Source organism: Gracilinanus agilis, chromosome 4 (assembly GCF_016433145.1).
Source record: "Gracilinanus agilis isolate LMUSP501 chromosome 4, AgileGrace, whole genome shotgun sequence".
Lineage (NCBI taxonomy): Eukaryota > Metazoa > Chordata > Mammalia > Didelphimorphia > Didelphidae > Gracilinanus > Gracilinanus agilis.
In genome coordinates this window covers 505,617,771-505,644,635 of record NC_058133.1, presented here as the reverse complement: position 1 = coordinate 505,644,635, position 26,865 = coordinate 505,617,771, and the positions used below count along the sequence as shown (strand labels likewise).

Genomic DNA, 26,865 nt, shown 5'->3' with positions numbered 1-26,865 from the left:
CGGGCCCTCGGACCCGGGCTTCAGGCCCCGGGGAGGGGGCAGGATCCAACTTGGGGGAGTGCGGGACGTCCACAACCAACTCTGCTTGGGGACAGAGCTGGGAAAGACATCCCCTGCTGTGAAGGGACTATAAGCGAAATTAATAAGGGACAGCCCTGCACCAGGGAGCCTAGCAAGTCCCGAGAGGGATGGGAGTAGCGGAGCTCCACATAGTTGGTCCCCTCAGGTTTGGCCCCATTTCCCACCTTTGCCAACTCAATAGAGACTTCCCAGGGCACACAGGTAGCAAGGAGGCTCCTGGCACACCCCAGAGGCTCCTGGAGGCCTGGGGATCCGTCTCCTTTATGCCCAGGGGTGCTGGGTTCAATGCTCTGGGAACATCACTAGTGCCAAGACTTAGCCCTGTATTCGGACAATGACAGAGCCCCAGGTGGACCTTCTGTGGGACCTCAGACTAGTCACTTGGTTGGACCAGTGTAAACAGGAAGAAGAGCCACTGTCTGACTCTCAGCCTCAACTTATATTTTCCTGGCTTTTGGCCAAGCTAAAACCGGTAATCCTTTTTCAATAAATTTTTTTAACTTCCTTGTTCTTCTGTGATTTCCTTAAAAAACCAAAGGTCAAGAGGAAAACATGTGTGGTGCTTCAAAGAAACCATTATAGAGTTCTTTGGAGCTAGAAATGAGAAGCATCCTGTGGCAGTAAGACAGTGTGGATGTGATGGGAGCTGCAGCCTAGAAGAGACTGAGGAAAAAAAAGGAGGCTGAAGGCAGGTCAGGGGTTGACCCCAAGGGGGTAGGAGTAGGAACAGTCAGGAGCAGAGTCAGAATCTGAACCTACAACCTTCAAGTGCAAATGTAGCAGCTTTTCTCTTATGCCACAATCCAGCTCCAGTGAAACATGCACAGACATAGATTTAGCTGTTAAGAGTTTTGTGCTTTAAGCAGCTAGAGAATATGCTCCCTTGCCAGCCTTAGACATCTAAAAACTAATACCCTTTTCCATCCGTGAGAATGGAATAGCCAAATTGTATGTTGGTCAAGATTGGACCAAAATGTTTATCATAGCTTCTATTTTTCCTTTATAAAATAAGCAATTATCAAGAGGCCACGTGGAGTGGTAGGGAGCAGGCAGGCTTGAGGTGGGTACCCTGGTTTTGTGACCCTGAGCACCTACGGTGCATGCCCAACTCCGCCTGGTACTGACCTGGGAAAGGTATCTCCTGCTGTGAAGGGGCAATAAGGAGGGACTTCTAAAGCAAAATTAATAGGGGACAGCTCTGAGCCTGGGTGCTGCCTCCCCCAGTACCATTACTTCTAGCTATTCTGAAAACCTAAAGTTAACTTGGAGTGGAGAGAAGTATATGAATTGGCAGGTTGAAGTCAGTATCATTTTTGAGGATAATCCATGGATTTAGGTACCTTGGGACAGGTTTGGGATTGGCCAAAGTAAACAACAGGCTCTCATGGGGCAGCTCTAGAGCAAACTCAGAAGCTCCCCAGGTTAGGTTAGGCTCCAAAGCAGTAGTGACCCAAGATTAAGGGGCCCTTCAATGTGTGGCCTATGGCTGTAGTTGGAAGGAACTGTGGAGGGTGACAACTGAGAAACCAAATTATTCATTTTGGCCTACTGTGGGCTTAAACACTTTTTCCTTCTACTTGTTTAAGTTATAAAAAATAATTATATGTTATGACAGATTCAGGTTAGCAAGTATAACAAAACCAGCTGTCTTCCAACACCTCGCAGCACACTAATAACTGTACATGATCTGTTCAGATAAGATTCTGAACTGGGCCAGCATTAAAGGATCCAGCCAAGGCCTCTTGTACAGGTGGTATAGCTTGAAAAATTAATATTTAGTATCTCCAAAGTATAAAGATTTATTAATATTTAACTAGAGAGCTAGGGAAAATAGGGAGCGCTTACCCAAGCCACTCACATGGAAGAAAGAGCAAGCGGTGTTCCCTCAAATAAATACAATAAGGTAAAAGACACATGGAAACACAAAGGAAAGAGGAATTTGGGGATGAGGGAAGAATTCTGGGAGATGAAGTATAAAGGATATAAAATTTCCACTTAAACAGTGGGATTTGAGCTGAGGCTTCAGGGTAGGCAGGAGGAGAGGAGGGAAAGTGTTCCCCCCATCAGGGAGTCTGGATCAAAGTACAAGTGCAAAGGAGACCGTTGTCCCTGTATCATAAAAGTACTGGAGAATTAGGAAGTGGCCAGGCTCTGAAGGGCTCAAAAAGGCCAAATGAGATTTGGGGTTTGATTCAGGGACAACCAGAGGCACTGGCTGCTGAGGGGAGGCTCAAGACAGGAACTGTCATGGTGGGCTGGGCCGAGCCTTGGCCTCAGTCTTGCGGCTCTGCACATCACAGCTAGGCCCCGAAGAGTCTGAGGTCCTAATGCAGAGCTCTTCCCCTACAGTCTGGGAGCCCAAGACCCCAGGGCCAGGGGAGGGCCCTCCTAGGGCTGCTGTCTCTTATGCATGGAGGGAGAGAGGGAATTGCAGTAAGCCTCGTGAGTGGTGCCATGCACTTCTCCTATGACCAGATCTCCTTTGCATTTGAGTTTTAGCCTAGTGCGTGAGGTAGTCTGCCCTAGTAAATCATGTTGGACTGGGGGATTAGGAAAGTTCTGTGTTCGAATGCCACCTTTGATTCATTGCTATGATCTTTGGCAAGTGAGTTAAAAGGAAGCCTTCCTGACAGGCTTTTTGGGAGGGCATGTACGCAAAGGATACTGCAAACTGTCTGTGTTTTCTCCAGTTCTCTGGTGTGATGAATTCTTTGTTGGCTCCAGTACCTGCTGTTGTGGGGCCATCATGGGTTGGGCCAGGCATGGAAGCACCAACATCTACTCTGAATCAGAAGAATTCAAGGCACCTGGGGTCACCCCAGTTTGTAGCTGCTCTAGCCCTAATCCAGCCAGGATTAGGGAAAGAGTGCCCAGGCCTGGAGGCTGATTGGGTTTTAACTTGGGGCCCATCCAAGAACTGTTCTAAAACGGAATCTCTGGAATGACCCAGACACTTCTGAGACCTGGCTGTAGGGGCTCAGACCTGTATATGAGTCCTCAGCTGACTCTAGTTTCTCTCTGGGTTAGGCCAGAGTTAGGCTGGGCTGTGGGAGGGTGAGGGGGCATCAGCCTTTTAAGTCTAGAGAACAATATACATATTTATGTATTCTTAGACACACATTGTCACTGGTGGATATCTGAACTCTTGGCATAAACGCCTTAGAATGTCCTACATTTGAACCTCAAAGATTCAATGCGTAACGAATGTTCTATTCATAGATCCTTGGCTTAGAAACCAAAGTTTCTGAGACTGTTGAGCTCTTGTGCCCAATCCAAGATGCTGCTCTTTTCTCTAAGCATTTTCTGCCTTCCCTCAAAAACTAGTTGATTTAGCACAATCGGGAGGAATCAAGCTGAATGAATTGTCTTCTTTACATAGTTTAATATCATGTCTATATAGCATCATGACGTTTTTTTAAAACAGAAAATAAACGTGTATATGATAATTAATCAGCCCCAAACTAAGAGATTTTTGATAGCAGATTTAATTCAGGCTAAGATTGGCTTTTTTCCCCAAGTTGTCCTAGGTTTTTATTGAGACTTTTCTTAGTTTACTAAGACAATTATACAATATACATGAGATTTGGTTATGCAAATTTTTAAGAGGTACTTGATGGACCCATCTGAGAATAAGAGCAGATATAATTGAATCTTAAATTTGCATTGCATATAAACTGTGACTTTTTAATTGAGTGAATTAGTCATATCTAAATATTTGAATTGTAATTCCCAGTAATTTTTTTTCAAATTTAGAAAAATTATTAATGGAAACTCTAAAGTAATATCATGAAATGGAAGTGACATAAATCATAAATTCTAGAAAATGCTACCACGTTCGAACTGTCATAGATTCAGTCAGCTGACAAGCATATATTAAGCTTCTGCTGTGTGCTAGGGGCTGTACTATTGCCTGAGGCATACAAGGACCAAGAATGAAAGAATCCCTCCTCTGAAACAGCTTCCATTTGGGAAGGGAGCAGCATGTGTGTACATCTATAAATGAGTGTATGCAGACCAAATGTGAAGAGAGAGTACCTACAAATAGATCCAGAGTGGGCAAATGGCTCCCAGGCCTTCTGGAAGAGGAGGCATCCCTTTGAAGGCCTCTGCTGTGTGTGTGGTTTTGTCTTACATTGGCCTTAAAGTATCTGGGGAGAGACTTCACATCAGCCTGGTAAATACTGGTGAATAGGTGGAAGTCCACTTGGAAGGCTTTCCTGGGGGAGTTGCAATCCTGTGTCTGGAGTGGGGTTTGCCCACTGTAGAAACCAGAACTCTCTGGACTCATATTATTTTTGAGGGGGTTGTTTTTTGACTCTTGTTCTGGGGCTGTATCATTGGGCAGGGGGTGGGAGATCGTTTACAAGAGAGGTCTACACCTTGACTCTTAGAGAATTGTTCGGGCTTCGAAGAGGTTTGGGAACCTGGCTGGGATCACCAGTCAGCATCTGATAGAAGGGTTTTCCCAATTCAAGCCAGTTCTGCCTCCCAGAATTTCAGTATGAAATGGAAACGCATCACCTTTTTGGGACCTGAGTGATGAGTTTTGGGGCCTCAGCACTTCCTAAAAGCCATCTGCCAAATTTTAGAGGACTAAGACCACCCCATCCCACCCCCATCCATGCAAAGATTGTTCATGGAATGAAGAGAGTTGGGACACTTTGCTAAACCCTGGGGACACAAAAACAGAAAAGAAGAGACAGCAAGGTCCTGTCCTCAAAGATCTTACCTGCTTGTCTCTGGTCCTCTAGAAGCATACCCAGAATGAAGGCCAAAAGGATACAAGGTCCAGAAGAGGGAGAGTTGGTGCCCTGGAGCTATAGAGACAATCTTGGCCAGAGCAATCTTGTTTTTTGTTGATTTACTGAGTATAATTCATTCATCTCTGGCTTAAGAAATCTTACCTCAGGGCAGAACTGTTGCAAAATAAACTTTTTGGAAGGGACTGAAATTGAACTCACATTTGAGATAAACAATTATGGAATTGAGAAAGATTAAATGACTCAAAGCATTTTAGCTTTCTGACATGGTATATAACACATACTTTAAGGAAATTATGCCAAGTAGCCCTGACATGAGGGGTAACTAGGTGGCCCAGTGACCAGCCCTGGAGTCAGGAAGACTTGTCTTTCTGAGTTCAAATCTGTCCTCAGACAGTTTTATCGTCTGTAAAAAGAGCTGGAGAAGGAAATGGTGAACCTCTCCAGTACCTCAGCCAAGAAAACTACAATTGGATTTGAAAAGCGTCAGACACAACTGAGAATGACTCAATAACAACAACAAAGCCTTGATATAGTGGTTACAGGATCTGATTTTCTCTATTGTTTCATTTATTTTAGGTGAGAAAAAACACAATTTTGGGGGCTGTGTGGCTTTGTGCAACAAATGCTCATAAAGGTATTTATAAAATGGGTAACTTCTAAATTTTGTCATCAAGGAAACCTCTGTCATCCCCTTTCCCTAAGCAGGTTTCACTTATGGTATTTTAGACAAATAGCTATTCTGTATTAAAAGATCTTAAAGGAAAAAAGTTTCACATTCTCTTTAATAACCCAACCTTTTAGTCTTTTTTTCCCAACAATTTATTTCATTTTTATATTTTCTTATTATTTTGTTTTGCTGACATTTTGCAATCTGTGTTCCTTCTCTCCTCTGTCCCCAAGAATGGTACACATATTATCAAATAATACACATTTAAATGTTTTTCATCCAACCTTTTAGTCTTATTCAATCTTCTGTCTGTCTTGAGTCTCTTCTGTTTAATTTTCTTCTATTCACATTTTTTATTTCCTATAATTTTGTTTTTCCCAATTACTTGTTAAAACACTTTTTAACTTCCATTTTCTAAAATCCTGAGTTCCAGATTCTCTCTCCTTCCTGTTATATGTTATACATGAGCAATCATGCAAAACATTTCCATATTGTTCATGTTATGGCCTTCTGTTCACAATTGAGATTCTGGGGGGCAGCTGGGTAGCTCAGTAGATTGAGAGCCAGGCCTAGAGATGGAAGGTCCTGGGTTCAAATCTGGCCTCAGACACTTCCCAGCTGGGTGACCCTGGGCAAGTCACTTGACCCTCATTGCTCACCCTTACTGATCTTGGAGCCAATACACAGTATTGACTCCAAGACAAAAGGTGAGGGTTTAAAAAAAAATTTGAGATTCTGTTGTTATGAACATTATTTATTTGAGCTGACGCAGCTTATTGGGCTCCATAGACATCTAAAATGAGAATCTTTTCTGAACAACTTTTAAAAATATTTACCTCACAAATGTCCTTTGGAACCTCTTGGGCAGTCCAAAAGGTAGTAATAATCTGTAGACCTGCAGTTAGTTGTGAGGAGAGAAGACAGTGGCTCGTTATGGTTTGATGCTGCCACACCTACTGCGTTTGCTTCCCACCTCGAATGGGGCTGGTCCATTGGGTTCCACAAGTTCACCCCATGGGATACTAGTGGTAACATTGGTTGGGATTGATTTCGAGTGCTTTTGCTAATGACTGTTCCCCTCCCCCCATCCATCAGTTGATACCTCCCCATTATCAATTAACAGTGAACATTAGTTAGCTCTTATAAAGGAATATTTATCTGAGAAGTTGCAGCAAATAAAAAACCCATAAAAACATTCCCCTCAAAGTCTGGGACAGGCCATCTCCTCATGTATGTGCAGAGTTTAGGACAGTGATGGGCAAACTTTAAAGAGGGGGCCAAAGGAAATGCTCCTCTGTCAGTCTGTTTCTAAGGCAACTCTTTCAAAGTGTTATTGTATTGTATCCTACTCATTGTATTCGTCACATTAGGAATAATGTCCACGACTGGATAGAACATTTCAGGCACCCCCCTACCCATTCCCATCTGGCCAGAGGGCAGTAGTTTGCCCATCACTGGCCTAGGGGAAAAAAGGCCCAAAGTTAAGAGACATCATGTGGCCAAAGGGCAGATTCCTGTTAGGAGTCCTTTTCTTCCTTCTTGGGGCCTCAAGAAGTTCCTCTTTGGGGTCTATAGGGCTCTTTTGGGCTCAGGATCATCAGCCTTTGTATAGAATCTTGAAGTTTTCTGTCTTCAGACTGTTGTCCTGCAATATTGCTGCCATCTCATAGGGAAGTTCAAAACTTCTGACTCTCTGAAGGTCACAAGGTTTCCTGAGGTCATGGAGGAGGAGGTGGAGATTATTTTCCTCCCACCTCAATTTCCCCTCCATGGGCTGGCTGGAACTGCTCCACCATTGCACTGGCCTGCTATTAGAATCCCAGATTCCAAATAGATTTGCTATTTTGTCAAAAGCTCAGGGGATTTGACTCTTCCCTAATTATAATCCCAATCCAATTCCCATGTATATAACTTCTCTCATTTTGTCCAGTGGCTCAGAGCATTTCACTGATTCCACAATGATCAAGGACCTTTTCTGGTTCACTAATGATATCCAAGAATTGTTCATGCCTGTTTTACACTTTTGATAACTTGATTAAGTAATCCCACCATATCTCATTCCGTCCTCTTATCTCTGACTCTCACCCCCCATAGATACCCACTACATTCTGGCCAAACTGGGCCGCTGACCATCATCCATATTGCTCTGCACTGCTCTATTCCTATATATTCTCTGAGACCCTAATCAGGAACCTTCCTTCTACCCAGGCCATCCCTCTTATGAATCACTTGGTATTAAGCATTACTTGTATATATGTGATCCTGGGATGTAAGGACACTGGATGGCTAATGTAAGTTCTCTGAGGGCAAGGAAAGTCTTTTGTCTGTTACTGGGCACATGCTGGTACTTAAGAAATTCTTACTGATTAATTGTGATTATTGTGAGATATTGGTAAAGGTTGAGAATACCTGTTAGGGTGACCAGACTTCCTCTGGGGTTTGTGTTCTTTCTTTGAGACTTCATGTTATTTGACTTTTTTGTTGCTATAATGTAGTTATTTTTAGTATTTAGTTAGTATATTTAGAAGATAAACATAGGCGTCTTTTTCAAATGATTTAAATATACCTATAGTTTTCAATTTTTAGAACTCTAGTCTAGATTTGTTAACATTCTTCTTGAAAACCTTTTACAAGCCAGGCGTGGTGGTAGACACACATAATTCCTGCTTCTGGGGAGGTTGAGGGAACTTTGGGTAAGGCCTGACCCATTGAGGTGGCAACAAGAAGGTCCCAGCCCAGGTGGAAATAGAGAAGATTCAGAGCTCCTGGGTCTATATCATGAGATGGAGGGGACAAGGTCATGACTGGCTTTTGAACTTCTGTCCTGGGTACTATAGGAAGACTTGGGTTCAAAAACAGGAGAATATCTTTGAGGGCTCTTACTTAACCCATTACTAGATTAGTAAACCTTGTTTCCTTACCTTTTATGCAGAAAGGGGGAAAATAGCCCACAAGTGTCATAAGTAAGTAACAAACCAAAAAGTACATTTGGGAAAGATTCTATAATAAATGGAGGGAAATTGTCTTGAATCTAGAGAAGTTTGGCACTTGGAGCCATCATTATAACATTATTATGGAGTCACAAAATGTAATGCCTAACCCTGATTCCAAAGGATGATGATGGATGCCAGAACCCAGCTTCCAAATGAAAGCCGAAAGATGCAGGACAAGGAATAAGATGAACTATTTTGGATAGGCTTGGCCAACATAGGAATTTGTTGCTTGTACATGAGTTTTTTGTTACAGAACTGTTGGGGGAGATTTTGGAGAGGATGAAGAGGATAGATTTCTTTTGGGGGGGGGGGGGGGGGGTTACATTATGACTGACTAAGCTGGGCCATGAATAGGGCAATCTTGTTTGATGATAGGCAGTTACTTCTGTTTCCCAATTATGAAATGCTGTGTATGTCAGTAGCCATCCAGCCCACCCAGGTTCAAAAGGAAGGAAACCCCAATATAACAGACCCAACAAGTGGTGTTCAAGCCTCCTAGTTGGAAGACAGCCAAGAAGGGAGCCACTGTGCCTCCTGAGGCCACTCGGTCCATTTTTGGACAGCTGTGTCATCAGTGGCCATTATGCCATTCATATAGCTTAAAAAACAAAAACAAATCCTCTTTTTGCTGTTTGTAGCTTCCCTTGCCAGTTCATTCTGTGAAAACTAACATGCTAGACCGTATTTTTATAGTACTGTGTCTCACTTTTAAATTCATTCTTTATCTGATCTTGTTTCCATCTTTTGTGCATTTTCATTTAAAAATCTGACTTTGTTAATTAGTTCCTTTGTATCAACTTGAGTCTCCTCAATTTTTCCCCATCCCTGGAGTTGTTTGCCTGTGTGGCTTCAGATTTTCATTCTGAGTATTTTCTCTCCCTTCTGGACTGACTTTCTCTGAAACATTTTCTTCCACAGGTTTTTGTCCATCTTTCTCTGAAATGTGCCCTGAAACCTATCCCCAAATCCAAGATGCATGTCACTGCCCAGATTTCCCTTGTCACAAACTCTAGAATGGAGCCTCTGGTCACTTTTCCACCAGGGTTCCCATTATTTATTATTTATTATTTTTCCTTTTCAGTGAAAATGGACTCCGTAATAGTATTCTTCCCACCTTTGGAAGATTAACCGCCTTCTTTTGCCCACAGATGTTGGTCCAATTGGCATTCCCATCACCATTTATATTATGCCTCTTTTTTAAGGTTGGGATCTATTCCCTAAACACATAAATTTCCTTTTTTCTTCTGATCAAGATTTCTTGATCTAGGAGTTTGTTTGTTTCATAGACTCCTTTGACAGTCCAGTGAAGATACTTTTCAAAATAATATTTTGAGAATCAGATCCTGATTTTCAGAATAAATATGTAGGATTACAAGGGAAAACAATTATTATTGAAATACAGTCAAAATTGTTTAAAGAACAAGCTGACAAGACCCTACGTTATAAGAACCTATTTTCTAGGTAGTCTATCATATATCAACAACAAAATCACTCCTCTTTCTTCCCCTTAGACTTTTGCCCAAATATTCTTTCCTCATGCTAATCTCTTTGGTTCCTGGATTTCCTCCTATAAAAATACTTTCTTAATATATAATGTTATCTCACTCCGTCCTCATATTCCTCATATTTACTCAAATTTATTGGGAAATTTCATCAGTGATAAGAATCTTTACATCTGGAATAATGCCTTTCTCTAATGTATATGTACATTTGAAGATAGGTCTTTCAGATATTTAGGATGTTTAGAGGTAGAGGGAGGGAACAGAGAAAATAATCTTTTCTCCTCTTTGCTGAAGTTATGTTAATTTTCTATTTATTTCCGACATAAAGAGATAGATCCTTCTTTTTAAAAAAGTCAAACTTTAAAGACTTAAAAAAGAAAGTTTCCAAAGTTTCTACTTTGAATTGTTTGAAATTTAGATTGACCTGTTTCCCCCTCTGAACCCTTTACCCACTGCTGTTTGTGGTTGACTTATTTTTCCAATTACCATAGAGATGAAAGATACTCTCCAACTTTTAACTGGGCAGATTTACATGTTGGGCTCTTGGCTCTTTGCAGTGAAAAGTGCAAAGATAAGTAGTTAGTTATTCCTTGATAGTCTTTGCCCTAGTTAGAGCAGCTTCATAGGATCCAAATAGAAAGCTGCAAAAGCCATCTAGTCCAACCCTTCATTTTACAGTTGAAGAAACTGAGGCCCATGGGAGTCCCCCTGTTTAGTGAGAGGGCTAGATAAGGGGCTTTTCCAAGGTTCCTTCCAGCTCTGTATCTGGGATCCTTATGAGCTTTACTAATAGATTGGGGAATTTAGTGGTAAATCTCTAAGTTCCCTGCCAGATCAGTAAGACAGGCTCAGTTTTATTTCTTTAAAGAAGATTCTCGGGGGCAACTGGGTAGCTCAGTGGATTGAGAGCCAGGCCTAGAGACGGGAGGTCCTAGATTCAAATCTGACCTCAGACACTTCCCAGCTGTGTGACCTTGGGCAAGTCACTTGACCCCCATTGCCCACCCTTACCACTCTTCTGTCTTGGAGCCAATACACAGTATTGACTCCAAGATAGAAGGTAAGGGTTTAAAAAAAAAGAAGAAGATGATTCTCATTAGGAGGGTAGAGAATAGCTGGCACTAGGGTCTGCTCCCCTGGCCTGTTCAGATCCTTTACTGCCTAGCTCTTAATAACTTTTTAAAATCTAAATTAATCCTTCCTCTCTAACACTTTTCGGTTAGTAACCAATCTTCTCTGCTCTGCCAGAAAACAGGGAATATAGGAGGTGAGAAATAAAGAGGAAAATCTGGACATCTTTTGGCTGGCAGGGCCACTTGTCAGGAAGTGCTCCTGTTAAATGTCTTTAGCAGCCAAGGATGAATGCCATCACATAATTCCTTTGAACCTAGGACCACTAGAGTGGTGTTTCTGTACATGGCCATTAGCATGAGAATGACAGACGATAATTGAATGATGTGTCTGTCCTTGTCTCCCTGACTAAATTGTAAGTCCTTTGAGGGCAGGGACTTTGCTTAGTTAGCATCCAGCTGGGCCTACAGAGTCCTGGATCCAGAGCTGGAAGGGACCTGGGAGGACTTCTAGGCTAGTCCCCACCTTTACAGATGAGGGAACCAAGGCCCAGAGGAATCGTAGGATTTAACCAAATGCACTCAAGTAACCAGCACCAGAAGGGCCCTTGGGAGAGGACTGCCTCTGCACAACAGGTGCTCAGGATGTATTAAAGAGAATGGTGGATGGTCCAGTCAGCATTGGGTAAGTTGACAGTAAAACTGGGGAAGGTCAGGCCTTATTGATGGCTTTTTTCAGGAAGGTGTAAACCAGCATTTATTAAGCCCCCTTAATGTACCAGGCACTGGGGCTACAGAAACCTTAATGAATCTATACCTGTCATTCTTTTGGGGAAGACTGCAAGTACAGGATGTTAACATTGGTTTCCTTCAGAAAAGCTGTAAGAACTGCAAAGAAGTTGGAAGTAATTGTGTTAACAAGTTCATTTTGATCATGCCAATAACGTTCCTACCTGGTGGAAGAATGCTTTCAAAGTGAAAGTGCCTTCTACCAGAGGTAGGGATAGATTTATGCTCTCGATAAGATTCAGTATCCCATTCTCCACCCCCTCTCCCCCACTGAGTTCATTGTGGTATAATTTAATACCTTTTAAGACTAATTTTTGTCAGTGGGTATACTTCCTACGAATCATACAAGATGGTAAGCTTTCCATACCTGAGATGACTTCATGAGTTTGCTCTGACCAGAAACAAACGTGACACCTTTCTTCAATTCATTGAGCATTTATTGTGGTAGGTCCTGATACAAAGACAAAAAGGAAATGTTCCTTGGCCAAAGTGAGCTTATATTCTAATAGGAACAAGCCTAATGCACAGAAATAAGTAATAGAAAATACATCAAAACAGGAAATAAAGCAATTAGGTTGTCAAATCCTGAACAAGTCATTTAGCCCCTCTGTGCTTTAGTTTACTTATCTGTCAGGCTTAGGACTTCTGTGGTCCCTTCTCACTCTTAAATCTGTGATCCTCTCATTTCAGGAAGGAGGGACAGAGGGTATCAGGCAGCATCTGTGAGAGAGGGGACACTTGAGTAAACTTTGAAGGGATTCCAAGGATAATCTCCAAACTTAGCCAGCCTGGTCCTTAGGTGCCTGTCTGTCATCAGGTTCAAATTTAAAGCCTTCCCAGTTTGGCAGAACATGCTCTAGTTGGTGCTTTGCTAGCATAGTCTTAACTCCAGGAGGCCTCTACTCCACAAGAAGGCATCCGAGTAGACTAATGGTAGGGTAGTAATCCAGCATGATTTGATATGTGAAAGTTCACAGCATCAGGCCACAACTAGTTCCCAGGGCATGATAATTTTTAAGTGTAGCATTTGATCCTTGTATTATCTATGACAGTATTTAAGCCGTTCATTCTAAAAAATGAAATTATTAATCTTTTTTTGCCATTCAGAAATGTTGCTTTTTTTTTTTCTCCTTAACTTTTAGGAAGGACAGACGATCCTTAGCAGGCATTTTTCAGCAAGCATCTAGCCAACTGATGTAACAATGGTACTAATACTGGGCCGCAGACTAAACAGAGAGGATCTTGGGGTGCGTGATTCCCCAGCAATTAAGCGTAAAGTGTTTGAAATGGACCCCAAATCTCTCACAGGCCATGAGTTTTTTGACTTTAATTCAGGATCATCCCATGCTGAAAACATACTCCAGATATTTAATGAGTTCCGAGATAGTCGCTTGTTCACTGACGTCATCATTTGTGTGGAAGGGAAGGAGTTCCCATGCCATCGGGCCATCCTCTCAGCATGTAGCAGCTATTTCAGAGCCATGTTTTGTAACGATCATAGAGAAAGCCGAGAGATGCTGGTGGAGATCAATGGCATTTTGGCTGAAGCAATGGATTGTTTTCTGCAGTACGTTTATACTGGAAAGGTCAAAATCACTACTGAGAATGTCCAATATCTCTTTGAGACGTCCAGTCTCTTTCAGATCAGTGCCCTGCGTAATGCCTGTGCCAAGTTCTTGGAGAAACAACTGGATCCTTGCAACTGCCTTGGGATCCAGCGCTTTGCTGACACACACTCCCTGAAGACCCTCTTCACCAAATGCCGGAATTTTGCCCTGCAGATGTTTGAGGATGTGTCCCAACACGAGGAGTTCCTGGAGCTTGGCAAAGACGAGCTCATCGATTACATTGGTAGTGATGAACTGGTGATTGGCAAGGAAGAAATGGTTTTTGAAGCCGTCATGCGTTGGGTGTATCGGGCAGTTGACCTGAGGAGGCCATTGTTGCAGGAACTTCTGACCCACGTGAGACTCCCTCTCCTACATCCCAACTACTTTGTGCAAACTGTTGAAGTGGACCAATTAATCCAGAATTCTCCTGACTGTTATCAGTTACTACACGAAGCCAGACGGTACCACATCCTTGGAAATGAGATGATGTCACCAAGAACAAGGCCACGAAGGTGAGCAACTTTTCAAAGCTGTAGAGTAAGGCCTACCTCTGCATTTGGAACCTAGGTGACTTTGGCCAAGTCAGCCAGCTTTCCTCAGCTTCTAACCTTCCTCCTTTATAAAGCGATGGATGGGGAGATCCTTCCCTACTCCAGACCTGGGATCGTGTAAGTCCAGTCACTTCATTTGTCTTGGCCTCAGGTTTTTTTTTTGTTTTTTTTTTTTTGTTAATTTTTTTAAAAATCCTCATCTTCTGTCTTAGAATCAGTACTGTGTATTGGTTACAAGGCAGGAGCGCAGTAAAGGCTAGGCAGTGCCTAGTCATAGAGGTTAAGTGACTTGCCCACTGTCATACTGCTAGGAAGATCAGATTTGAACCCAGGACCTCCCATCTGTAGGCCTGGCTCTCTTATCTACTGAGTCACCTAGCTGCCTCTATTGCCTCAGTTTCTTTATCTGTAAAATGAGTGCATAGATGAGATGATTCTTTGGGTCCTTCCAACTCTATTCCGTGATCCCATCAGATTACTTCTCTGAATTCTGTAAAATGAAGATTTGGGCCTGGGTGGCCTCTGATGTCCCTTCCAGGCTAGATCTGTGGTCTTACAAATCTTAAAGGCCAGTGGGAAGAATTGTTTTTTCCTCATAGAATCTTGGTGTAGTCAGCACTGTGCTTATTCCATGTCTGGTTTTCCTTGACTTTATAGATGGTTATGGAATTAGGTCATTCATAGCAGGGCTTCAGAGAGGAAACTCCTCAGAAAAACCTAATGAAACTGCTGGTTCTTCTCAGACATCAGCTGTACCAGGATGGGGCTGCCCAAGTACAGGCAAGTCTTGACTGGGGGTGGGGGTGGGGGTGTTTTCAGATCATAAGGCCGAAACAATAGTTCTGCAGGCTATATTGGAGCTCAGTTTTGCCCCTGGATAAACTTATTCATTTGAGCCTGAAACCCCAAGAAATTCTGAGTTGTGCCAGGGAGGCTGTACTTCCCTTGAATCCTTCAGAGTTGCTGGGGCCGTTAGAAGACCCCACACATTGCCCTTCTCCTCCTCTTTAAGTGTGAAGCAGACAAAAGCTTGGGTGGCCTCTCTGGAGCTGCTTCCTGTATATGCTCCTGATGAGGTGTTTTTTCCCCAGTGGAGAGCATGAAGCAGTGCTTGAGGGAGACTCCCTGGCAAATTATTGGCAGAAAGAAGTCCTAGGGACAGCAGTTTTAGCTGGCATTTCTGTGGTGATTTATAGATATCTCTTTTGAGCCTCACAAGAACCCTGTGAGATAAGTGCTAGTGTAGTCCACATTTTGTAGATGGGGAAACCGAGGCACATAGCATGGAAGCAGTTTGTCCAGGATCACACAGGTACTGACTGAGGTAGGATTTGAACTGACATCCTGACTCCAAGCCCAATGTCCTGTCTGATAAATCACCTTGATTTAGTTGCCACAGCTATAATTCCTCATCCCATCCCACTTCCCCTTTTTTAGGAAAATATTTTTACCTATAAAATCCAGATCTGGGGAAGGATACACAAAAAGGATACACAGAAAACACTTTTGCACATTTTTCTTCAGCTGCTTTTGGAGTCAGAGTAGCAAATAAATATGGTATTTGATAAGTTCTTATTATAGCATATTGTTACGAAGGTTAGAGAACAGGGCCAGGGAATTTTTGAAGAGAGAGCAATAGAGAACATTAGTCATATGTCCCAGTAGTGGGTCCAGATACCCTAGCATCACCCACATGAAAAACTCCTTTTCAGATGGTCCCAGACTATTACATTTGCTTTGAACCTGCTTCATTATCATAGCTAACATTTCTGTAACACCTTCTGTGTGCTCTACAGGGAGACAAACGAACATGCAGAGAAATTAATACAAAATAATTTGAACATGAGGCAAGCCCTCAGGAGAACAGGGGCTCTTCATCTTGGGAGGGGGATCCTAAACCCCTCTATCAGTCAGTCTGGAGAGACCTGTGGATCTTCTCAGAATCTGTTTAGAAATGCAAATAATAAAATACTGACAATCACAAAGGGAACTAATTACTCCAAAGGAGAGTTAACAAAATATATACATATATATATTTTGTTAAATACATATATTTAAATAATCTCATAGGAAGCAGCTAGGTAGCTCAGTGAAGTGGACTGAGAATTAGACTAGAGATGGGAGGTCCTGGGTTCAAATTTGGCCTCAGATACTTGCCAGCTATGTGACTCTGGGCAAGTCGTTTAACTCCCATTGCCTAGCCCTTACCACTCTTTTGCCTCAGAACTAATACACATTACTGATTCTAAAACAGAAGGTAAGTGTTAAAAACAAACAAACAAACAAAAAAAACACACACAAAAAAAAGAGTTCTTAGACCCAGGGTAAGAACCCCTGAATTTGATCAGCCTGGCTTCCCATAGGAGGTGATTATTTGAGCTGAGGAGTCTTAACTTAGCAAAGCTAAAGTGGGAGTGTGCTTCAGGCTGTGGGGATGGCCTGTGCTAAGAGGTGGAGTCTAAGAGTAACTGAAGCCAGTTTGGCTCTCCTGGATCACTGGGGAAGTCAGGCCAAGGACTAACATTCCCTGCCTTCACTTTAATGGCTGGCTTCCTCTGTGCCTTTAGAATATAATTTGACTTCTAGGAACCATTTTTTAGAACTCTGAATGGCTACGCCTCCTTTGTAAAGTGAAGTGGACCTCTTTTAATCCTGTTTTTCTAAAGACTCTTGGATCAGAATTGTTACCAAGTTAGAATAATACAGTATAAGAAGTGCTCTTCTGAGAGTGTACTGGGCTCAGTAAAGCTATTGTGAGCAGCCTGTCTGCCTGACTTGGGTTTTCTGCCTAATGATTGTACAAAGGAATTCTGGAGGCCTAAAATCTTGGAGTTGGAAGAGGCTTCCAGGGCCACCTGATTCAGCCCAGGCCTGGCAGAGGAGATTTTTCTCCACTACTCCCTGCCAGGAGGTCATGCAGAGGGCTATGGAAGGCCTTGAGTGCAAGGAAATCCTCCAACTCCCAAGTACCCCATTTCTTTCATTGTCTTGGTTTACAGTTCCTTTTCATCCTCTTTGCTGTCATTGGAGTGATTTTTCCTTTTAAATTTTTTAAGAAATGTGAATATTTCCTTATACTAAGAAGAATGGAAAGTACTAGTTGTACATGAAACCATGGCTCAGCTGCATTTAGTCTCTTCTTTGAATAGGACTAACCTCATCCCCTCAGGACATTGTAGATGTTTTTGGACCCTTTTCTTCCTACTCTTTTTTTGCATCAGTATGATTACTAGTCCCTTCTCTCTCCCTAGAATCAGAATGACCTAAGAGATCACCTGGTTTTTAGGTCCCTTGTTTCACCTGAGATAACTGAGACCAGAGCAGTACAGCTACTTGCCTGAGGACACCTAGCTCCTTGGCAACAGAGCTAAGATTAGAGCTCAGATCTCTGTGGAATGCTTTGAGATTTACAAAGTCCCTAAGTCAGTATCTTTAGAGAAGTAGTAGAGATACTGTTATCCCTATTTTTCAGATAAGAAAATGAAGGCTCTGGGGCTTCTAAGGTGTGGGAGATGGGATTCCAGCTCATGGTTTTCTCCACACTTTATCCTGTCCCCTCTTGCATCTCGAGGAATTCCATCATCTTCTGGGAAACTTCATCTGTGCCAAATAGCCTTTAAAGCCTTCCATTGATTCTCCCTTTGCTGTGGAAAATAAAAGAAGGATTCTGGGCATTTTCAGTGTGTAAATTTCATGTTGAAAAATTTTCCTCCACCCTCCTGACATAAGGAATCTTTCTCTGTGGCTGTGTCCATCCCCCCCCCCCCCCAGCCTTTGTTTGGGGTTTCACAGGTTTTCATAGAGTTTATGAATTGTGAAAGACCATTTAGAGAATAAAGAGTCTTTTTATAGCTTTAAAAGTAAAACTTTCTAATAAGTTTCTCAAATGTGCCAAAGTCTATAAACACTGGCTATTCAAAAGTGCTATAGGCCCAGTGGAGAGAGGATGGGCCTGGAGGTAGGAAGTCCTGGATTCAGATTCTTCTGCTAGAACAAAGACCTCGAGACCTTAGGAGCCATTGTGCGTTTTGAACAGAAGAGGAACAGTGAGATGTGCTTTAGGAGTATGATTTGGCACCTGTGTGGAAGATGAATGGGAGGCTTTAGGGATGGAGGTTAATGAGGTGGGCCAGAACTGGGCCTAGGGAGGTGAGTGTTGGGTAGAGAGAAGGAGAGAGGCCGGATCTGTAGGACTCAGCCCTTGTTTGGACACATGAGATGAATTGAGGAGAAAAGAAGTTCTGTTCTGGACCACTTACCATTCCCTTAGATCATTGAGTGGAAACTCTTGCCAGGAAGTTGTTGAGAAAGTGTCTCTCCCTAGTAAAGATGAGTATGCAGGAGAAAAAGGCTTAGCCTGAATGGGGGGGATGTCCAAAAGGCATCTCAAATAGTGAGATGTGTAGATCTCCCCTTGGCCTGCTTCAAAGATAAAATAGAGCTAGAGGGAGAACTTTAGGCCATTTTAAGTGAGTCTCAGTGCACAATTTTCCAGTCATAGTCTTAAGATCGCTATTCATTCTCTCAACTTGGCCTGAACTCTGGGGATGATACCATACACGGAATTTGGGAGTGATCCCCAAACAAGAATAAATTTGAGACAAAACAGAATCGGTTAAATGAGTTCCCCTATCTGAATCAATTTGTCCTGACAGACCAAAGTGAGGAATGATCTCTTTTAAGAGCATCTTTTGAGTACTTACAAATTGACTTCATCACTATGCCCAAGGCTGGACATTATAAATTTTGTCTGGTCATAATGGATCAGCTGAACAGATGGCCAAAAGCATTTCCTAGCTCCAGAGCCACAGCAGCTTTTGTTGCTAAGGTTCCCAAAATGTAATGATTAAAATGGGTTTGAATATAAGAATTTTTTAAAATTGTTGTGGTTGCCATTTATAAAAATTAAAGTTAAACTATAAGTCAGTAGTCTGTTAGTAGCTTTATTTACAGCAAGGTAGAGATATTAAAGTGGGAAATATAGGAAGGAAGTAGAAAAATATCACCCAGCTAAAAATACCCTAAGTCCTAATCCTAGTGCCTCCAGACCGTGAATGCGATTCTCATCAGAATCCAAAGTCCAGATCAGGAAGCTGAAATCTGAAGAGCCAAAGACACTGAGAAACTGCTGAGAACCTTCAGTGCACAGGAGCTCATGCTCTCTAGGATAAAGGCCACCAAGAATTCCAAGAATCTGCCAAGCAATGAATGAATATGAATCTCTCTCAGGTTCCCACTTATATAGTTTTCTCCACCCATCAGCTCTCCTGTCATATCTCAGGAATTTCAATTTGCCTAGCACTAGAGGGTGGGGCAGTGCTTGTGGCCTTTTAGGGCATGAACTTTATTTGTTAGTGACTTACTAAGTGTTAAGTAGAGGTACTTTAAGTTCTTGATTAAATTAAACTAGACAAAGGTAATAAAAATCCCCTTTCACAATTCGTTTGGGTGGCTCTATCCCCTTATCTCCTCTCTCTGCTTCCAAGTTGGAGACCTGTTCTCTTGGGGCTTCTCACTCATGGCTTTAGGTATGACCTTGATGCTTAGAACTCCAAAGGCTCTAACCTCTCCTGTTTCTGTGGATGGCACTACCAGCCTTCATTCATTCTGGGAGTCTTCTTTTATTCATCCATCTCCATGGAAGTTGTCAAGCCTCCCTCTGGGTTGTCTGTGCCACCCATTTACCCCTTTGTCACCACTTAGGCACAGACATAGAAGGCAGCATGAACCATTTGGAGATTAGAAGGCCAATGAAGCCAAGATTTAGATCCTTCTTTATCTGGGGCAGCATCTAAGTTAGGCCTTGAAGGAACTAAGTCTAAGAAGCAGGTAGGAGGGAATGGATCCTGGGCACGGAGGTGGGAACTGTGATGTGGAGTTGCAAGGACTCAAGTTATCTGGTTTGGCCGTATTAGAGAGGGGAGTGGGAAGTAACAGGAGAGAAGTCATGGAAAGGGAGGCAGAACCCAGATGGTAGAGGGCTGTGGAGGGGAAGGTTTTTGAGCAGAGGAGAGACAGTCAAGTGCCTTTTGGCCCATATGCAGGAGGAGGAGCCAGGAAGCAGACTTGAGGAAGCTGTGAGGATGTCACCTGTGTACCTTGAGTCGGTCATACTAAACCTTGTCCGTGGATGGGGCAGGGGAGCTCAGGATAGAATCAGCTGTATGTTGGTGTCTTCCTTACTAAGAGATGAGAGATTGGTGGACAGGGTGGGTGTCTTGTTTCATCTCTGGATTCTGCAATGCCACATTATGCATCTCAAATGCCTGTTAAATTGTTCACTTGAATACTGTCATCTGTGAGAGATAGAATCTACCCAGCTAAGGCTGGTGCAAACCTGGGCCTGGAGTTGAGGTCTGATTAAGAAGGCATTACATTGAAAAGGAGAAAGAAACCGCTTGTGGAATTCTGATAAGCTTGGCGATGGAGAACAGTGGCAGCCCCCTCAACCACATTCTCTCCAGCTTTGGATAGGAGCATTATTTAATTTTTTAATAATATTGTTTAATAATAGCCTGGAGGAAAGGGTTTGAGGGTTGAAGCCATATTTCCATAAAGCCGAACTCTCCTCACTCTGTCTTGCTTGTTCAGTGCTACTTGTCCATATGGGCTAGGAGTGGGCCTCTAAAGCCAAGGTTAGAATTGGGTGGCCTGTCCTCTCCTTTTCTGATGTCACTAGAGGAAGAAGAGTCCACAAGGGTACTATCAACTTGTCCCTCTTACTTGCTATCCCAGTGAATGCTCTGTCTTCTAGGTTGAGTTGACCTAATTCCATACTCGTCCAGGAAGAGGGGTAGAGATATTTGGAGGAATCTAATTTCCAATTACATTGACTTTTAAGGTATAAGTTGACCAAGTTTAGATCCCATGGGTCTTCCTGGACATCCCAAGAGATGGAAGCATTATACGGTTTTATATAGCCCGCCATGTGGAAAACCATGTAATTTAACAGAAATATAAATGTTAGTTATCTCTCTTCTTTTAACTTGGTTGATATATTGGTTGTTTTCCTTTATTCTTTAAAGGAATTTCTCCTCTCTGGATAGGCAAAGAGTGGAGTGGGAGAGGGAGTCTTGAGAAAGAAAGGTCATGTAAAGATAAAAGATATCAGGCCCCTCCGTTTTGTTTGTTTGTTTGTTTGTTTTGTTTTGTTTTTGTTAAGTAAAAGTGTTAGCTGAGTGGAGGAAACATTTATTGGATCATGCATCTTAACTAGCAACAAATCCCAGTCTCTACATTACCAAAATAATAGGGCTTGTGTAAAATCCTAATATTTCTAAGCTGTAGACATTTTCAGGTCCAGACATAGTTCTATTTCTCAATTCTATCGGACCCTTGTTTTGGGTTGATAATGCATGTCAGTATATATCTAGCAAGTAGCTGAAAGCACGTTGTAGATGCTTAGAATCCTGTATAACAATGGTATAATACCCCACTCTCCTTGTTCCAAGCTTGCCGTGATGGCTTAGGTGGCAATTTGTTTGCTTAATAGTGCTGAATCATTTACAGTTTTGTAAGCCAATCCCTTGTAGTTCTTGGTTTAGGGTCATTGCAAATATTTCCTACCTGGGCAGTTGGAAAGGAAAAGGTAAGGTTACAAGATAACCCATACTGTCCCCTCTCATTCCCCCATACCTGCAGGAGGCAGAGGAAAAGAAGAAAATGCAAGATCATTCAACATAAAAATAAAGATGAGTCCAGTCTTCTGGCTGTTGTGCCCTATTCCCCCTCATGAAAACTGATTCTGACCTTCATCATTCTAGGTGACCTTCACTGTCCCTCTTGTGCTCTGGCCTTTACAGGGATTTTATGTGAGACCAAGATTATCCTTTCTAGTTTGTTTTCAGTACTTTTTACAAGTGTGGATCCCTGGAGTTGGCCATTAATACTGAACCATCTTTGCCTTCATCTCAATGACTGCTCCATGTTAAAGAAGAGTAGCCTTAGAGCCAAAGGTCTTGCAGTGGGGTTTTGACTCTGTTCCATTAGGGGGTGATTGTGTCTCATTTAATCTCTGGGCCTCAACTTCTTTGGAATGAGGAGGTATTCTTTAGCTCTCTCTGATCATCATCTCCTCCAGCTCTAAACTGAGGAGGCTGTGACGTCTCTTGAGGCCAAGTTTTTATTCTCTACCTTTGGTTTTTCATTGCCAACGAGGAGGCATGGCACCCAGTCCATGGTCCTTGTGTAGTGTCTCCTGAGCACACGCACACACACACATCAAAAAAAACCAAACAAACCCAAACCAGTGCTTTAGAACTTGGTGAAGGATTTTTGAAAATGTATGTATTCTCTGCTTTCTCTGCTTCACTGACCCCATCTCAGAACTCTAGGAGTCATGAATTGGTGAGCATTTATTAAAGGCTTACGCTGTTAGAAACTGGAGTTTTGCAAGAACATTGCTTGTAATTAGGAGAAGGAAGGAGTATGACATGTATAAGGAAATACATTCAGGCACCCAGCAGTCAGAGTGATTGTGAATGGAGACATGCTCTTTGTCATGACAGAGCTACGATTGATTTGATGATTGCTATTTTCAGAACAGTGAAGAAGGAAGGAGAGTAGCTGGAGTGAAAGGGCAGGAGGCCATGGGCTCAGGAGGCCTCTTCTCATGTCTTGGCAGAAATCTGGAAGGGGAAATATGATCTGAGGCTCCAGCTTGACTTGATGGGTTGAGCTAAGTTTTCACAGCCATTTTTATTGCAGTGAACCAAGTACATCTACCAGTGTATATTTTGGTGTTCAGGAAATAGACAATGTCCGTCTAGATCACTGCACTCTCTGATTTTAAGTTGATTGTGAATATTTCCAGTGATCTAACAGTTCTAAGCTTTTCAGGTCTAAAACAATCTGGGTGATTTTCATTGGAAAAATTATTACCCGATTCTACCTAATTCTGGGTTGTATCTCATACCCAGCAACCCTATGTGTGTCCACTAACTCAGGGAGTACATTTTCTGATTTGAAGGTAGACTAAATCACATTTTACTTTTGCTTTGCTTGTCATGATTGTTCCTCATGTCCCTTTTTAACATTCTTTTTAGATCAACTGGCTTCTCAGAAGTGATTGTGGTTGTTGGAGGGTGTGAGCGAGTTGGGGGCTTTAATCTTCCATACACTGAGTGCTACGATCCTGTTACTGGCGAGTGGAAATCTTTGGCCAAGCTGCCAGAATTTACCAAGTCGGAATATGCTGTGTGTGCCCTGAGGAATGACATTCTTGTCTCAGGTAAAAATGTTTGCATAATTAAAGATGGTTTTTAACAGTAGGATAGCTTCTTGCTGAGAACATTCATAAAAGACAAGTATTTCTCCATATCTGAGATAAATTGGATTTTTTAAAAAATCAACTCAATTTTATAAACAGATGAATTAAAGAGAGAAGATTTGCTTGACAAAAACATTATTTTATAAAAAGATTTGCTGGAGAATTCCTCTAAATATGCTTCTGAAGTCAGGCCTAGAGACTGGAGGCCCTAGGTTCAAATCCGGCCTCAGACACTTCCCAGCTGTGTGACCCTGGGCAAGTCACTTGACCCCCATTGCCCATCCTTACCACTCTTCCACCTAGGAGCTAATACACAGAAGTTAAGGGTTAAAAAAAAATAAATATGCTTCTGAAGTACATTTAAAATTTGCTTTAATCACAGTCTTCCACTTCTCTTCAGAATTATTTTGAAATGTCTCTTTGTCGAATATAGCATCCACTGTCAAACTTGGTTGTTCAAGTGACAGCAAGCATATATTAAGTGCCTACAATGTGCTAAATGTCAGTAATACAGATATGAAAAAGGAGATGGTCCCTGCTCTCACAAAAATTACTTTCAAATGGGGGGGAGGTGACAATATATTACTATAATGACTTCTCTATATACATCTAAACATATGTAGAGAATAAAGATGTGTCCAGATTGTTGTTCATTGTTTGCTTAGATTATCTAGATACAAAGATTGTGACAGGGTGCTAGTAGTAGGGGTGATCAGGAAGGGCTTCAGTCTGGGTCACAAGGGGAAGGGAGAAAGATTGATGTGTGATCAGTTTGATTGACCTGATTTTTTTCCTCTTCTTTTTTGTTTGTTATAAGGGATGGTTCTGAGTAGGGTTTGGGAGATGTTGGGAAGCAAAGGTGGTATAAAGATAAAAGATTTCAATAGGAAAAATTTAAAGGAATAAGAATACCTATGCAACCAAACTTTTCTTGTTGCCTCTAGTTTGTTTTCTGGAATTGTTCCCAAAAATATGAAAATGAAATTTTAATTATCTTTAAAGCTTCCTAGATCTGTTGCAGTCTTTACCTTTGTTTGCTCTGTCTTTTACTACTCTTAGCCACTGAAATCAAGAGGAAAAATCTTGCTTAAGGATAGTAGAGGCACTGGCAATTTTTTTTACTGTGTGAACAAAAATATATGACCTTTTGATACTTGATTTAGTCTACTTGAAATAAAAGTAACTTTTCCCTACCTTAGTTTTAAAAAGCCACTCTACCAAGAAATGAACATGAAGATGAGGTGAGATTCCTTAGGGCTTTGTTCTTCTCTTCTCTTCACCAGCTAAGCCTTCTCCTCTTAGTGGGAACTAATGGGGACATGCTGGGGACAAGCAGAGTGACAGATTCTTCATCAGCCTCCAACTCCAACTAGGAACTCCAAAGAACAAAGAACTCCCCACAGGAAGTTGTAACTCCTTTTTAAAGAAACTTCTTTCGCGTCACTTCCTGTGCCTTCCTCTACTTTTACGTGGATCAGTTATAGTCTAGTTTTGCTTAGGACTGCCCAGTGGTTTCTGATTTGTCACCCACTTTCACACATGTGGGTCACAGACCTCCCCCACTCAAGTATAAGTGGGGTGTATACTCTTCTGGTGATTAAATTGAAAAATGGGTTGGGGGAGAGAATCTTCACACCCTCAAGCCATGCTTCCTGTCAAAGGTAGCGATTGGTTGCTCTATGTTTGTGTCTTGTTAAAGGTGGAAGAATCAACAGCCGTGATGTCTGGATTTATAACTCGCAGCTTAACATTTGGATCCGAGTTGCTTCTCTCAATAAGGGCAGATGGCGCCACAAAATGGCTGTCCTCCTTGGCAAGGTAAGAGCAGTTTCTTTGGTGAACACTTGCTATGTGCTGACAAAATAATCATTGTTGCTGACGCTTTCCCTTTAACCTGCCTCAGGATGGTTTGTGTTCAGATCATACTCCCACTTCTGGTGAATTGTGGATGTAAATAGTATTAAACTCTCCTTTCAAATGGCATTTTTATCTCCAGATATGGAGTTTGGGGTCAAGCATGAGAGTTTTATAAGGTTTTATAAAAAAAAAACTTTATAAAGCTTTATATAAAATATTTATTTTTATATATAAAAACTATAAAGCTTTATAAGAAAAGCTGATCTCAGACTATTGCCGATAAATGCTGTGTTGTGAATCTAGGTCTACGTTGTTGGAGGCTATGACGGTCAAAACAGGCTCAGCAGTGTGGAATGTTATGATTCATTTTCAAATCGTTGGACTGAAGTGGCTCCTCTCAAAGAAGCTGTGAGCTCTCCTGCAGTGGCAAGCTGTGTTGGCAAATTGTTTGTGATTGGCGGAGGGCCTGATGATAACACATGCTCAGATAAGGTAAGGAAGCCTGTTTTTCTTAAATCACACTTCTGAATCAGATCCCTCTATCAGTTGATCCCAATAAGAATATTAGTATAGTGTGCTTATTAACAAAATTCTAAGCAGGAAAGGTTTTCAGTATTGCCTTGTACTCTGTAATTTTTAGCAGAGTTACTAAGCTCTAAAATGAGCTGCTTATTCGCTTGATGACCTTGATGGATGTGTGGCTTCTTCCTAGCTCTTCCCCTCTTTCTCATGCTGTATCCCATGTTTTCCACAGAGGATTCACCCAACATGTTGGGGGTTACCAAGTATTTCTCCATCCATCTCTTTGCTGTTCATGATTGAGTCAAACTTTTTGGAGTGGAGTTATGCAAAACCCTTTTTAAACTGTTTCTGTAGAGCTCACAAATCTGCTATATATCATCTTGAAACGGGGACACAGCCTTTGCAGACAAGGGAGCCAGTAGCTTATAGAGCAAGTTCTAAAAGGGAGGAGAGAGCAAAGAAACTTGTAGGGGCAAAGGGCTCCTTTGGGAAGCTGTGTTTCTTTCAGCAAAAAGTCTCCTTCAGGAGTCAGACTTAGCAAGAGCTGAAGGATATTATGGAAACTGCCACTACAATTCTGGAGGGAAAAATTGTTAGTTGAATACATTATAGGCACAGTATCATCAATGTCATTCACCAAAATATCGTAATCATCTGACCTGGGCAAAGCTGCTGTCTACCTTTAGTTCTGTCTAAGGAGCAAGGTTTCCCTGAATACTGGCTGATTTGAGAGGTGAATGTCTTAAAATTAAGAAAACTGATTTTAAAAGATTTTCAACTGTTAATTTTGTGAAAAAATGAAACATGACAGATCTGGCAATTCAAAAAGTTCTTAACACACACAAAGGACTTACATTTACAAAGTAGGAAAAATAGTAAATGTACAACTGTGAAAAAGAGAATGTACAACTCTTGAGCAGTATTTCTAATCAGGAACCATCAGCATTATTCCGAGTGACTATATATAGGATTTCCCAAAAGTCCTGGTACATTTTAAAGTAAGTTCTAACATTTATTCCAAGTAGACAAATAGCACATTATGTCTTAAACTGTCTGATGCTCTGCAGTTTTCCTTCCTCCTTCCTTCCCTCCCTCCCTTTCCTCTTTCTTTCTTTCTTTCTTTCTTTCTTTCTTTCTTTCTTTCTTTCTTTCTTTCTTTCTTTCTTTCTTTCTTTCTTTCTTTCTTTCTTTC

General features: G+C 41.9%; 1 protein-coding gene across 3 annotated transcripts in view; it reads left to right on the top strand.

The window, feature by feature from the left end:
- The window catches only part of KLHL24 (kelch like family member 24), a 47,125-nt gene that overhangs the window by 1,077 nt on the left and 19,183 nt on the right, over nt 1–26,865 (top strand). Inside the window, exons 2-6 of one of the 3 annotated variants that reach the window (XM_044673161.1) lie at nt 5,421–5,478; nt 13,008–13,987; nt 23,071–23,255; nt 24,994–25,112; nt 25,455–25,643. In XM_044673161.1, coding sequence (XP_044529096.1) covers nt 13,068–13,987; nt 23,071–23,255; nt 24,994–25,112; nt 25,455–25,643 — 1,413 coding nt within the window. In that variant the 5' untranslated portion in view covers nt 5,421–5,478; nt 13,008–13,067. Of the gene's footprint in view, nt 1–5,420; nt 5,479–12,992; nt 13,988–23,070; nt 23,256–24,993; nt 25,113–25,454; nt 25,644–26,865 lie in introns of those variants that run through there. The other 2 variants (XM_044673162.1, XM_044673163.1) reach the window with 2 other exon arrangements.